Raw genomic sequence first — 14,640 nt, forward strand, 5'->3', positions numbered from 1 at the left:
AAGGGTGGTGTCATCTGCATATCTGAGGTTATTGATATTTCTCCTGGCAATCTTGATTCCAGCTTGTGTTTCTTCTAGTCCAGCGTTTCTCATGATGTACTCTGCATATAAGTTAAATAAGCAGGGTGACAATATACAGCCTTGATGAACTCCTTTTCCTATTTGGAACCAGTCTGTTGTTCCATGTCCAGTTCTAACTGTTGCTTCCTGACCTGCATACAGATTTCTCAAGAGGCAGGTCAGGTGGTCTGGTATTCCCATCTCTTTCAGAATTTTCCAGTTTATTGTGATCCACACAGTCAAAGGCTTTGGCGTAGTCAATAAAGCAGAAATAAAGGTTAACTGTATCTAAGACAACCAAGATGATGCTAGCCCTACCACTGATGACCAACTGAAGGTGACTGTTAGAGATGGCTAGGCTATTTCTGCATATACACCCCCTCCACTTTGTTTATAAATGCTCTCAACCGCTGCTTGTTGGGGGCAGGGAGTAAGCCTGCCACCCTCCCCCCTACAGCTGGCGGCATCTGAAATAAAACAAACTTTCCTTTCCACCAACCTGGCCTGCTTATTGGCTTTTGAGCAGCGAGCAGCCAGACTCCCCATGCACACCTTTCTGTAAGAGTAGGAGGGAGGTGTGGGTGATATATTATCCCAGTTCAAAGATTTGGTCTCCCTCCTTGCTCTAACCAATAATATGAGGTGATTTGCTTAGACAGGGAAGGGTCCAGACTAGCCCTGGAAGTAGGCTGTACCAATTAGTGTAGGTAATTAATTCTGGGGCCTTGGTATCCTGGCACTGTTCAGAAGGGTCATGGGTTCCAGCGGGGCACCGTGGACTCAGACCCATGGGAAGGGTTGTGACTGGAGAGGCCTAGAACAGTACCCTTTAAGTCAGCAGCTGGGGAAAGGGCTTTTATTGCCCAGATCTAAAGGTGAGGCTGAGGAACGGACTTGTCATAGGGCAGAAGTGAAAGTGCTAGTTGCTCAGTCGTGTCCTACTCTTTGTGACCCCATGGACTGTAGCCCGCCAGTCTCCTCTGTCCATGGAATTCTCCAAGCAAGAATACTGGAGTGGGTTGCCATTCCCTTCTCCAAGGGATCTTTCTGACCCAGGGGTCAAACTTGGGTTTCCTCCATTGCAGGCAGATTCTTTACCGTCTGAGCCACCAAGGTTTCAATTCAAATGATAGCTTGGAGATATATGCGTCTCAGTGGGTTCCCATCATTTTTTTTCCTCCCATTTTTATGTTCCCTCATTCCTTCCTACTGTTTGGATTCTTATACTGACAATTGATCACTAACTCCAGTGTGTGTCCTTACTCCCAGCACAGTTTAGACCATATCCCAGCATGGGTCAGAGGACTATTCCTGAGCTCCAGCAACAGGGCAAGTCTGTGCACCTAAGATGTGGGAGATGATTCCCCAGCCTGAGACTTGGGCCTTGACAAGGAGCAGCCCCATGTGCAGAAGACCCTCAGGATCTGTGTTGAATTTAACCTGCCGCAGTGCACAGATGGGGGTAATGCTGGAGGTGAGGGCAGCTCAGCTTACAACGGAAGATGCAAGACAAAGGGGGAGGAAGGCCTCTCCCAGCTCTCCCAGTTGCTTAGAGTGCAGCCTCCCTTGGATGCTGTAGACATTTTACTCATAGGAAGTCCAAAAATAAGAGGTTGGTTTTCTGTGAAATTTAGTCTTCCTGTAGCCTCATCCTGCAGGTCCTTCCTCTGCAGTAAATGGCAGCCGTGCCCATCAATGCATTGCATCAGGCTGACACTGAGCTTCACCCTGGATTTCTCTCCCCCAATCCCACATCCAGTGCCTCAAGCCCTGGCAGTTTAACCTCCAAATTAGTCCTTGGATGTTGCCAGTCCTCTTCATTTTTCTGGCCACCTCTTTATCCAAGCCACAGGTTCTCACCCGGACTACCTATACCTACTGCCTTCAATCCTTTCTCATCACAGTCACAGAAATGACCTTAAAGTGTCCACTGGGTCACTTCACCCCAGTGCTTGCAACTCTTGCATAACGTCTTATCACATTTAGAACAAAATCCTAAGAAAATAAATGTTTTGCTTGATTTCTCCCCTGCCCTCCGCTCTACCTCTTCTCCTACTTTTCTCCTTCTTCCCTTTGCACTAGCCTCCTGGACTTTCAGTTCTCAGAACAAAGGCAGCATATTCCAATGCATATATGGAGGGGATAGGCAGGGAAGGAAATAAGGGAATGGAGACTAGAAAGAGCAGGCTGCTGCCTCCCTCACGTAAAATGTCTTCAAACAGGAGAGCAAAATGATGTATTTTTTCAAAGCCAACTGGATCCCTCAAGGGAGGTTTAAGAGAAGCAGTAACAATGTTCATGTGATGGAACAGAGATCCAGAAAAATCTTACTCTTCCTCTAAGATGAGATCATAAGGTAGAACCAAAATGTAAGGTGTTTAAGGACAGAAAGCACTCATTAGACCTGATCTCATAAAACCAGAAGAGGAAAAAGAAAATTTCACATGACTTTTAGGATAATTCTTCAGAGAATAAAATCCAATCCAGGAAAAGTGAAGGTCATTACCTGAATAATCCAGATAATTCCTTTGACTCTTGGCGACGTTTTCCCATGATTTATACATTCTACAACATTTGTGTGTAGTCTTTGATTATTCTCTGGCTTCCATGACTATGTTCTTTCTCTCAAAGTGTATCAAAACCCCCTTGTGAAAGAGCATTCAGGTGGCTCAGTGGTAAAGAATCTGCCTGCCAATGAAGGAGACAAATTCAGGAGATGCAGGTTTGAGTTCTGGGTGGAAAACATCCCCTAGAAAAAGAAATGGCATCCCACTCCAGTATCCTTGCTTGGGAAATCTCATGGACAGAGGAGACTGGCACAATTGAAGTGACTTAGCACACGTGCACACAGTGTTTTCCAGGAGATCTGCCAGGTGTTTTGTGCATCATATTTTTTTTAACCTTGACCTTAGCCTAAGAGGGTGGGTAGTGTTGCGTGGAGGGGCCTCAGGATGCCCCACAGTCTGCCCAGGTAGCCTGGGATGGGTGGGGAGCGCCTGCTCCTGGGCCCGTCCTTGGCTCAAGTGTCTGTGAGCTGCCAATGGGGAATCTATCACCCACTGCTGGGATTGCAACAGGCCAAATGGTGTGAAAATCACAGCACAAAACAGTGCCCTAATTAAAGGCACATAAGTCATCAGTGTGATCTGGACATTCTTCCCCTGCAGGACTATTTACAAGGGAAACCACTTCACAACCAGAAGATCCTTGCAAATATATGATTAGCACCTTCCAGTTACTCTGGAGAGAAGCAGAAAACTTAAACTTTGAGAATGACACTGTAAACCCACTGATCTGTCACACTCTTTTACCCTTTGGACCGATAGTCAGCTCTCTAATTCCCTTGCTACAACCATCCATAATACTTGGTTTTCTATCTCAAGATCTTCCCAAATGTTTACCCAAAACAACATACACACATTTCTATATTTTTATCAGGATGAGATTATTAATACATTGCTCTATGTAATTTTATTTCCACTACATGTGTCACAAACACATTTCCAGATATGTTCAAGCGGGTCTTCTCACTTTTTTCAGCTTCATATAATATTCAGCGTACAGATGACAAGAAAGCACTCTTTTACCCCTTTATTATAGTCATTTGTCTGTTACACTGCCTTCCCTGCTGAAGGTCCCTGAAGAGCCACTGTATTCCCTCTGGGCCCTCTTCGTCTCTGTTGGCTGAACGACCTTCCATAGAGGGAGCCAGCACACCCTCCTTCAGGTCTCTGCTTCAGTATCACTTCCTTTGTAAAAAAATAATCTTATTTATTTGTTTGTTTGTTTGTTTTGGGCTGTGCTAGGTCTTCACTGCTGCACAGGCTTGTTTCTACTTGCGTAGAGTGGGGGCTGCTCTCTAGTTGCAGGCCGTGGGCTTCTCATTGCAGTGGCTTATCTTGTTGAGCATGGACTCTAGGGCACGGGGCTTCAGTAGTTGAGGCACAAGGGCTTTTTAGTTGCGGTCCCTGGGCTCCAGAGGACAGGTGCGATAGTTGTGGCACATGAGCTTAGCTTTTCCGTGGCATGTAGGATCTTCCTGGACCAGGGACTGAACCCATGTCTCCTGCATTGGCAGGCAGATTCTTCTACCACTGAGCCACCAGGGAAGCCCTCGGGATCATTTCTTTAGCAAGGCCTTCCTCTTTCATCCAGAGACTATCATGTTCCCTATCTCATCATTCTTTAATCATGAGCTGACTTTCTTTGTCTTAATAATACTTATGATTACATGAAATCATGTCATCTGATTGATTACCTCCTTTAAGGGAGTCCACGAATCATTGACTTCAGTTGATACTAAACAGATGTTCAATATACATTCAATAAATAAATGAACGAGTGAATATATTTTTACTACGTCTGCAAGTATTGCATTTCCTTGGGTTGGGATTGTTGACATAAAGCTTGGGGCTGGGGCACTGGGATGACCCAGAGGGATGGTATGGGGAAGGAGGTGGGAGGGGGGTTCAGGATTGGGAACACATGTACACCCGTGGCAGATTCATGTTGATGTATGGCAAAACCAATACAATATTGTAAAGATATTAGCCTCTAATTAAAATAAATACATTTAAATTAAAAAAAACAAAAACCTTAGGTAAACACAGCCATATTGTCCTAAAATTGTGAACACATTTGTATTCCTCATCAGCAATGCTCCAGAGGTACCTATCTCCCATAATCTGGCTAATATGGAATATTATCATTTAAAACATTTTCCCCAGTAAGATGAGTGAAAAATAACCATCCCATAACTAACTTACTTTGTATTCCTTTAGCCATGTGAAATATGCAAAGTCTTTCAAATTTTTATGGGCCATTTGTATTTCTTTTTTGGTCAATTTTTTATTTCTATGGTACCTACAATTGCCCTGTATTAACATAAAATATTTAAACTAAAACACAGCTTCAAACAAAATAATGTTAAATATACAATAAGAATATGAATAACTTGCTATGTGCTAAGCATTGTTTTAGGAATGATTCATATATCACCTCGTTTAATCCTCTCCAAAACCCCACAGGGTAAATACTTTTATTATCTACATCTTATAAATGGTGACCTGAGGGCATCTGAGACATTGAGATTTCCCAAGGTGGCACAGATGGAAAGAGCAGTCTGGCCCTTCACATAGGATGTGCTAATAGAAGTTACCATCTGTCTGAGAAATGAGATATCATGAATCTTCTCATGAATCTAGGTCATGGTAAGTACTCTGTAACAATTGACCAATCTCACTTACTTGCATGTAGCTCTTTTCATATTAACCTGATTGTTTAGACAGTAATTTGCAGGGCCCAGTGCAAAATGAAAATGCATGGCTCCTGTTAGAAAATTTTTTTTTTTAATTTTTTTTTTAATTTTTTGTTGTTGTTGTTGTTGTTAGAAAGTTAAGAGTTTCAAGATGGCAATAGCAAAGCAGTAAACCAAGGGGCCCTTCTCAGTGCAAGGCCCTGTACAACATATGTCTATGCAGCTGTCCTAGGATATAGTCCACAGTTTTGACAGATAAAGAAATCAACACACAGAGAGAAAGTAACTGTGCTGAGAACAGAGACAGGCCTGGCCATTGAATCCAGGTTTGTCCGATTACAAGGTTTGGGTATGTCATTGTTGTTTAGTCACTAAATTGTGTCCAACTCTTTGTGACATGGACTGAAGCCAGCCAGGCTCCTCTGTCCACGATATTTCCCATGCAAGCATACTGGAGTGGGTTGCCATTTCCTTTTCCAGGGGATCTTCCTGATCCAGGGATCGAACCCATGTCTCCTGCACTGGCAGGTGGGTTCTTTACTGCTGAGCCTCCAGGGAGGCCCTCTCCTGGTATGATGTTGGGTTATGTACCTGCTCAAATTGTACCCATGGACTTTATCCTACTTGAGCTGGAAGGGGGATGGAAAGAGATGAAATATAAATAGGACAGTTTTCCAAGGGATGAGAAGAAAAAGCAGAGTGGTCTTATTGCCCATGATTCTAGACATTGTTAGGGCCCAGAGCAGGCTGCCCCCTAGTAAGTCACAAGGGCATATTGATTACTTTGAATTGAAGTTATTGAAGAAACAGCCAATGCAAGAGAGACACTCTGAGCCTCCTTTCCATCTTCTCGAAAGCAGAAAATAAATCTCCTCTGTAAAAGGTGTGCTCCCTGCATCTGAAGGTAGAAGGGCACCCTTATCGCCAGAGATAGGGCATTTGGTGTTGAGAAGCCTATATAAACAAACCTTGTACTTTTTTCATTTACCATCCCAAGCCCAAACTCTTTAGATTCTTCACTAACTGGGCACCCAAAGCCCAAGTTTCTTTATCCTGTCCATTCCTCAGAAATGTATTGCTTATGTCTAAAAAGTATAAACTCTGCCTGCTTTGGCTACTTCGTACATACTTCTTAGGTTCCATTTGTATGGATCTGTGGGTGCACAAATTAGTTTCTTTTTCTCCTGTTAATCTGTCATGTCAATTTAATTATTAGTCCAACCATGAGAACTTAAAGATGGATAGAGAGAGAAATATCCTCCTCCCTGCTAGTCTTAAGTGACTTAGACTCATGGTATGAGAGATACTCAGACCCTGGGAGCCTGGGAGTTTGAGTAGGGGGGATAGCTGAGAAGCAGGGTCCTCTGTGTTGAAGAGCAGGGCACACACACTTAGAGACAATAACAGGGAGAGAAGGCAGGGAATAGACTTTCTTGAAGGAGCAGTGGAGCCCTGACTTGGAAGCCCTATGATGCCTGAAGAACCAAGAAACTCCTCCTATCAGACACTTGGCAACAGGAAATCAGTGAGAGTCTGAGACTGTTTCTATGTGACAGTGTCCATGTGTAGCCTGTGTGAATCTAGTATTTTTGGTGCAAAGTCCGATTTTACTATGGATGCCTACCACATCTTTCTTTGGTGTTTGCTGGCCCTTATCCCCTGGGTAGGGGATATAATTGGTGTTGTGGTGATCCAAGCCTTCCCTGGATATTGGTTGGGGCCTTCTCTTTGCTCTGTGGTTGTCACAGCCCTGTCAGGGGCAGGGTCTGCTCCCCAGTTGTTGGTATAAAAGCTCCAGATCCGCTTCTAAGCTGCAGTGTGAGGTGGGCAGAACGGGCAGGCTCCTGCTATTAAAGAACCCACTGAGGACTCCTCTGCAGGAGGTGTCCACCAAGAAGTATGCTCTGTGTTGTCACCTCTCACCCTTTGTGTGCACTCACAAAGTACACTGTTGTTGGCACTGTGCTCAGCCATGGGCATGCTGGCAATCAGCTCAGATGCTCCAAAGAAATGGCACTCACAAACTTCTATTGTAAGGAAAAGTAATCATTTAAATTATTTGAAACTGAGCAGTCACCACTTTGGCATAAATTTGTGAGGGGCACAGACAGACAAAAAGAATATAAGGGAAACAACCAAGTCAAGTGAATGGTGTGTAAATGACAATAATCTCTTTAATGACATAGATAAGGCCACTTCCCCTCTGCAGTCATTCCACCCGCCACCCCCACCACCCCCAAATGAGGCAGTTCACGATGGCTGCACCAGGCTCTATGGAGACCATCCACAGGTCACAGGATCTCCATGCCCAAGCATACTTGGGACTCCTGCCCATCAAGGCAGATCACACACCTCCAGGGCCTCCAGCTTGGCCTCCATCACGGGAAACACTTAAAATACCTTCCCAGCTCATTGACCAAGTTAACTACTTCTTTCTCAGAAAAGACTATTTCCAAAATTTTCAAGAGCCACCAAAGACGGTGAGCACAAAAAAGGAAACACGGCAGGTCTTGCCTCATTGTCATGGTTGGTGCTGATCACTGCAGGGGGCTTTGCCCCCAGATCATCACTGCACACACAGAAAGCAGTCCGTACCTCCTGCACTGGTGAACGCACTGGTTACAGGACACATGCTAGAGAGGATGGCAGGGCCTGTCCTCCCCAAGCTGCTCCCATCCTCTGGGGCTGCTGTTCCCAAGCAGCCAAACATCTCCTGGGAGGCATAGGTCATGTACACAAAGCCATCCTCATCCTTGTAGTCCCTGTAGATCTCTGCCATGGTCACGTTCATACTTCCCAGGCTCTTGTTGTTCACCAGCAAGTAAAAGGCTTCAGTGGCCCCTAGGACCATGCGGCTCCTGGGTTGGGGAAGAGGGTGCACAGGAGGCAGGAAGGGAAAAGTTAACCTGGAAGGGAATGATCGCTGACCCACAGCCTTTCTTACCTTTATGTGGCCAGTGTAAGCCTATCTACCCAAGATACCCACCTCCCTACTCCAGGGCTGTTACCCTCAAACTTTAGAATTATCTAGGAGAGTCCTGTTGAAAGTGGACTCCATCCCACAGGTTTTGGTTTAGTAGATCTTGGAAGCAGCCCAGAAATCTGTGGGACCATGAAGCAGGCAGAACTTGCCCTGAAACGTTACTCTAGATGCACAGGCAATCTAACTTCCACTCCTGCTGCTGCCCGGAGTCTTTCAGAGTGTCATTTATATCTATTTGCTTGCTTATACTAGTGACTGCTAAAATAGGAGTTTATATCTGGTCATTACTTTATTTTTGAAAATTTTTATTTCTTTTTTTTTGTCTGTACTGGGTTTTTGATACTGCGTGCGGGCTTTCTCCAGTTGTGGCAAGCAGGGGCTACTCTCTAGTTGCTGTTCCTGGGCTTCTCATTAGGGTGACTTCTCTTGTTGTGGAGCACTGGCTCTAGGGCACTAAGGCTCCAGCAGCTGGGTTGCACAGGCTTAGTTGCTCTAAGGCATGTGGAATCTTAGTTCCCAGATGATGGGTCAAACCTGCATCCCCTGCATTGGCTTGCAGATTATTAATTACTGACCGCAAGGAAAGTGAAAAGTCCCTACTTAACTTTTTTATATACAACTTCAGTCTTTGCTCCATTTCATTCCCTAATAACAGATAAACTAAGGCACAGAAGCTAAAGAATCTGATGGAAGCAACCCAAGTGTCCATCAACACATGAATAAACAAAACATGGTCCATTCATAAATGGAGTATTAATCACCCTTAAAAAAAGGAAGGAAATACTGACAAGTAAATGCTACAATATGGATGAATTTTAAGGACAGTATGTTCAGTGAAATAAGTTAGTCACAAAAGGACACCATATGATCCCACTTATATGAGGTACCTGCTGCTGCTAAGTCGCTTCAGTCGTGTCTGACTCTGTGCGACCCCATAGATGGCAGCCCACCAGGTTTCCCCATCCCTGGGATTCTCCAGGAAAGAACACTGGAGTGGGTTGCCATTTCCTTCTCCAATGCATGAAAGTGAAAAGTGAAAGTGAAGTCGCTCAGTCCTGTCCGACTCTTAGCGACCCACGGACTGCAGCCTACCAGGCTCCTCCATCCATGGGATTTTCCAGGCAAGAGTACTGGAGTGGGGTGCCATTGCCTTCTCCGATGAGAGCACAGTCAAATTCATAGAAATAGAAGGTAGAATGCTGGTTTCCAGGGATTAGGGGGAAGGAGAGGATGGGAAAATCAGTCTTTAATGGGGACAGAGTTTTCCTTTGGGAAGATGAGATGGATACTTCTAATGGTTGCACAACAATGTGAATGTACTTAAAGCCATGATCTGCTCACTTAAAATAATATTTTATCACAATTAAAATATAATAATAAAAGAAATCAAAGAATCTGCTTATCGTAGCTGTCTCTCTGCAGTAAATAAGATAAATTTATTAGAAACTGGCTAAAAGATTGTTCATTTTTCTGGAAATTTGAAATGTCTTCAAACTCTTAGATGAGCTCAGACTGTGAGACCATCCCATTAAAAACTATAAAAAAAAATATTCTTAGCTCAAAAATGCTAAGTAAATATGCCTCAGTTTGCTGTGAATTTCAAGTTAAGAATTTCCTGAGTGGTGCAAAGAAAACACATAATGCTGAGTATTTTGACATGTCAGTTAAGCAGCTTTGGGGTGACATTTGAAAAAGGTTATTGTTGTTTAGTTGCTAAGTTGTGTCCTACTCTTTGCCACCCCATGGATTATAGCTCTCAGGTTCCTGTATCCATGGGGATTCTCCAGGCAATAATACTGGAGTGGGGTTGCCATTTCCTCCCCAGGGGAACTTCTGGACCCAGAGATCAAACCCGCATCTTCTGCATTGGCAGGCGTAGTTTACCACTGAGCAATCTGGGCAGGAATCGAACCCAGGTCTCCTGCATTGCAGGCAGATGCTTTACCATCTGAGCCACCAGGGAAGCCCATTTGGAAAAGCATTACTATGCAAAAGTATAAATCCCTCCCCTTGGGTTGGGGATGCAGAGGAGCAGCCATGTTTGGCTAGATTCATAGGAGTTCTGAATTGCTTTAGTAGCAGAGCAAGATGAATCTGTTGGCAATGGCTTGCCCTGTCTGACCACCTTCCACCCAGACATTAGAGGCACAGCCATTACACCCCTAGTCTTAGCTGCTGCTGCTAAGTCGCTTCAGTCATGTCCGACTCTGTGCGACCCCATAGACGGCAGCCCACCAGGATCCCCCATCCCTGGGATTCTCCAGGCAAGAACACTGGAGTGGATTGCCATTTCCTTCTCCAATGCAGGAAAGTGAAAAGTGAAAGTGAAGTCACTCAGTCATGTCCGACTCTTAGCAACCCCATGGACTGCAGCATTCCAGGCTCCTCCATCCATGGGATTTTCCAGGCAAAAGTACTGGAGTGGGTTGCCACTGTCTTCTCCACTAGTCTTAGCTAGGGGGAGCTAAATTTATGTGGTGGGTGGGAGAGGAAGTAGTTTCAGAATCTGGTTAACTAACATTGGATAAACAAAGACCAAATCCTGACCATTGCACTGCTCTCATGTGGTGAGCAAATGCCTGTTATACATGGAAAGAGTAAATCTGAAGATGGGGCTCCTATATTCCCACAATTGCACCTTCATCTCCTTTCTTCTTCCACTAGGGTCTCATTTTATTAAGGGCGAGGAGTCTCCAAGAGTGAAAACTCTAGTTTGAATGTTTTTTAGCATAGGACTTTTGGTCTGTATTTTTCATTGCTCTTTGTGTAGCTCCCAGAACACTGCATGATACATAATGGGTGCTTAATATCAGTGTGTCTAATGACTTAATGTTAAGATTCAAGTTATCTAAACATATTGATATTAAGCACCCATTATGACTTAATGTAAAGATTCAAGGGCTTCCCTGGTGGCTCAGATGGTAAAGAATCTGCTTGCAATGCAGGAGCTCAGGTTCTCCTGGGTTGGGGAGATCTTCTGGACAAGGAAATGGCAACCCACTCCAGTATTCTTGTCTGGGAAATCCCATGGACAGAGGAGCCTGACGAGCTACAGACCCGGGGGTTGCAAAGAGTTGGACACGACTGAGTGACTAACATATATACAAAGATTCAAAATTATTAGGATGAAGAGTATGATAACTGGAGGGAAAAAGGAGGAAGTTGTGTCAAAATTCACTTTTTGGTGAAGCCACGCTGTGCCCCAGCAGCCTGTAGGCTGACAGAAGGAGGGGTCTACATCCGACTGTGGTTCTCCTTGAGTTGCCCCAATTTCCATGGATTAACCTAACCCTTAAGTAGGTCTGAGAAGAATGCAGGGTCTTCTGAAAGAGCTCATTTTTAAAAAAATCATAATAAATTCTCAGATGAAACTGTCTGCATCAGCCAAAACTTTTGAGAGGTTGTTTCCAGCACAGGGAGACTCATACACCAGCCATGTTTACGGAACCCTTAGTCAGCTATTTTTGGTTTCATATCATTTTTTATTGAGTCCAGCTGGCAGATGACAACTTCAATCCCTTAAGGTTCAAAGTCAGCAACACTGGTTTTACTCTACGCCTTCCCTTGTTCTGAATGGAAGAAACAAGGATGTGGGGAAGGTGTGGTTCTCCTGCTCAGTGATTCAGCAGGTGGACAGTGCATTTTCCTACCCCAAATTCCCTCCCAGCCACAAGAGGGAAAATATTTAGAGGTAAAAAGCTGTCATTGGGCTTTTAAAATAGCTAAAAACAAGGTTTTGGACCAGTTTCTAAAAATTCTTAGAGAAATTTGAAGGTAGAAATTAAAACACAGTACCAGTAAAATGTGGAAACAAAGGAAAAAATAGCTGATACATCAATATTGGGAGTGCTCATTTATTTTAGGGCAGTAGCAAAATATTTGACATCATTTTTAAAATTGGTTACTCATGAGATCATCCTTTTTAAAGGCATAGTTGGGGCTCCCCTAGTGGCTCAGTGGTAAAGACTCAAAGAGTCCGCGCGCTAATGCAGAAGACACGGGTTCTTCGAGTCCTGGTCTGGGAAGATCCCACATGTCGCAGAGCAACTAAGCCCCTGCACCACAGGCACTGAGCTTGTGCTCTAGAGCCTGGGAGCCACAATTGCTGAGCCCACGTGATGCAACTACTGAAGCCCACGCACCCTAGAGTCATACTTTGCAATAAGAGAAGCCACCACAATGAGAAGCCCGTACACCAGAACTAGAGAGTAGCCTCAGCCGGCCACAACTAGCGAAAAGCCCACACAGCAACGAAGACGCAGCACAGCCACACACACACACACACACACACACACACACACAAGGCATATTGAAGAGAAAGGGGAAGCACAAATCATTCTCCTTCTCTCTGTCACATCCCATCTCTCATTGTTCCAAAAGCCCAAGCCCACACAACACACACCCCCACAGGCACTTAGCTACCTACCGAATGACGCTGAGGAACTGGGTCATGGTCAGTTCCTGTGGGACCAGGAACTTGGTCTTGTCCAGCCGGGGCAGGAACTTCTCCCTGGGGTAACGCTCCACTATCACCTGTCAAGGGTTTCAACCTGAATCTCCTCTGAAGCAAATGTCAAAGGATACACCTCCCTTTTCTATATCTGAGGAACTTGGACTAGAAAGAAGGAGGTCATTGGCTGGGTTTTGGTGTTTCAAAGAATAGGCTCTCACAGCCCCCCCTTCCCCGAATCCCTGCCCTCACCCTCACTCCCACTCCCCAGGACAATGGTCTTACCGGGATCTTGCCAGGGAACTTCACTCTGATTCCAGCAACTTCCTCTCTTCTGGTTGCTGTGAACATTTAAGATTAAATGAGCACATCAGCATATATAGAAGTCTGTACCTTGCCTCGCTGTCTCAAGGGCCAAAACCCAGACAGCTATTCTGAGAGCTTTACCTAAGCTCTTCCTCTGCTTGAAAGGTCTGAGGCTTGGGCTTTTCTGTGGAGTCTGCATTTTGCTCAACAGTTGTGTCTGTGTCTGCCTGGAAAAAAAAAAAAAAAAAAATCTCACCACCAGGACCTAATTCATCCTTCCAGCTGCTTCCAAACTGCCGGCAGGAGCCCAAAGAAGGCTTTTATGTAGGGCTGTGTGACATCAGCCTTCTCCAACCCTCCCTTCTCCCCAGGCAGGAGGAGGTCAGTTCTGAGAAAGGAAATGAAACAGGCACCTGGTTGCTGGTTCAAGAAAGTTACTTCACTCACTACTATTTAAAAATCTTGTTTTTGCTAAAGAAATTAAATTTTATAATGTCATTCATTGGTCATTGAGGCTTCCCTGGTGGCTCAGAGGTAAAAATCTGCCTGACATTGCAGGAGATGCAGGTTCAATCCCTGGATCAGGAACATCCCCTGGAGAAGGAAATGGCAACCCGCACCAGTATTCTTGTCTGGAAGATTCCATAGACAGAAGAGCCATGGGGTGGCAAAAAGTCTGACATGACAGTGACTAAAACAAAAAGCATTGGTCCTCCCTATAAATGGTTCTATGAGCCTAAGCTAAGAAGTTATGGGTAGAAACAGTTTCATGTGAGGACATTGTAATACTACAGTAATGAAGCAAATTGAAGAGATATTCACCTTATCCTGAAATATATTGCTATTTTTCACAGTAAGAAATATTAATAGGTGCCCAAAGGGTTCAACCCAAAAGGTTGAACAATTTGTCCAGATAAAAATATGTAAAACCAACGTTAAAATCCAGATGTGTAGCAAAGTAGTATTTCCAACATATTTTGTTCATTTTTTTACAGGTCTAGGAATGTGTGTAGAACACCTGATTATTATTCTCAGGATCTTGCATTTAAAAGATGATAAAACTGAGATCCATGGAAACTGACTCACTGGTCAAATGGATAAACGGACCCAGTTCTTATTCTCAGATCAGGGTGTTTCACCTGATTGTGCTTCTTTTATGCATTAATTATAGTTCTAGTGATTCAGCTTTCCCATTTGATGCTGATCACCTCCTTACCTTACATCCAGGAGCACAGTGGTCCCGCCATCTTATTCAGATATGTCCTAACAATAAATAGGACCATTTGGATTTCTTCCACTGTCTCTGAAGGTACCATGATTTTCATAGGTCATCTCTGGTTCTGTTCCATGCAGGACACTGGACACTGAAGTCTTCAGCCTAATGATGATGACATAGAGAAAACCAAACATTCTCTAGGTTTGTTGAGGGACACAAAGAAAAGTAGGTTATTCTGCTTTGTTTATGGGCTTCCCTTGTGGCTCAGCTGGTAAAGAATTCACCTGCAATGCGAGAGATCTGTGTTGGATCCCTGGGTTGGGAAGATCCCCTGGAAAAGAGACAGCTACCCACTTCAGTATTCTGGC

At 44.4% G+C, this 14,640-nt stretch overlaps 1 protein-coding gene across 1 annotated transcript; it reads right to left on the minus strand.

Annotated features, from left to right (window-relative positions):
* Nucleotides 1-7,508: 7,508 nt before the first annotated feature.
* Nucleotides 7,509-14,408, minus strand: MAP1LC3C (microtubule associated protein 1 light chain 3 gamma). The gene is given in 6 exon segments (XM_055583583.1): nucleotides 7,509-7,977; nucleotides 7,980-8,175; nucleotides 12,727-12,833; nucleotides 13,036-13,091; nucleotides 13,198-13,283; nucleotides 14,273-14,408. Coding segments are annotated over 5 exon segments (444 nt in total). The 5' UTR covers nucleotides 13,256-13,283; nucleotides 14,273-14,408; the 3' UTR covers nucleotides 7,509-7,950.
* Nucleotides 14,409-14,640: the final 232 nt, after the last annotated feature.

This window comes from Bubalus kerabau, chromosome 5, assembly GCF_029407905.1.
Source record: "Bubalus kerabau isolate K-KA32 ecotype Philippines breed swamp buffalo chromosome 5, PCC_UOA_SB_1v2, whole genome shotgun sequence".
In the NCBI taxonomy this organism is placed as follows: Eukaryota; Metazoa; Chordata; class Mammalia; order Artiodactyla; family Bovidae; genus Bubalus; species Bubalus kerabau.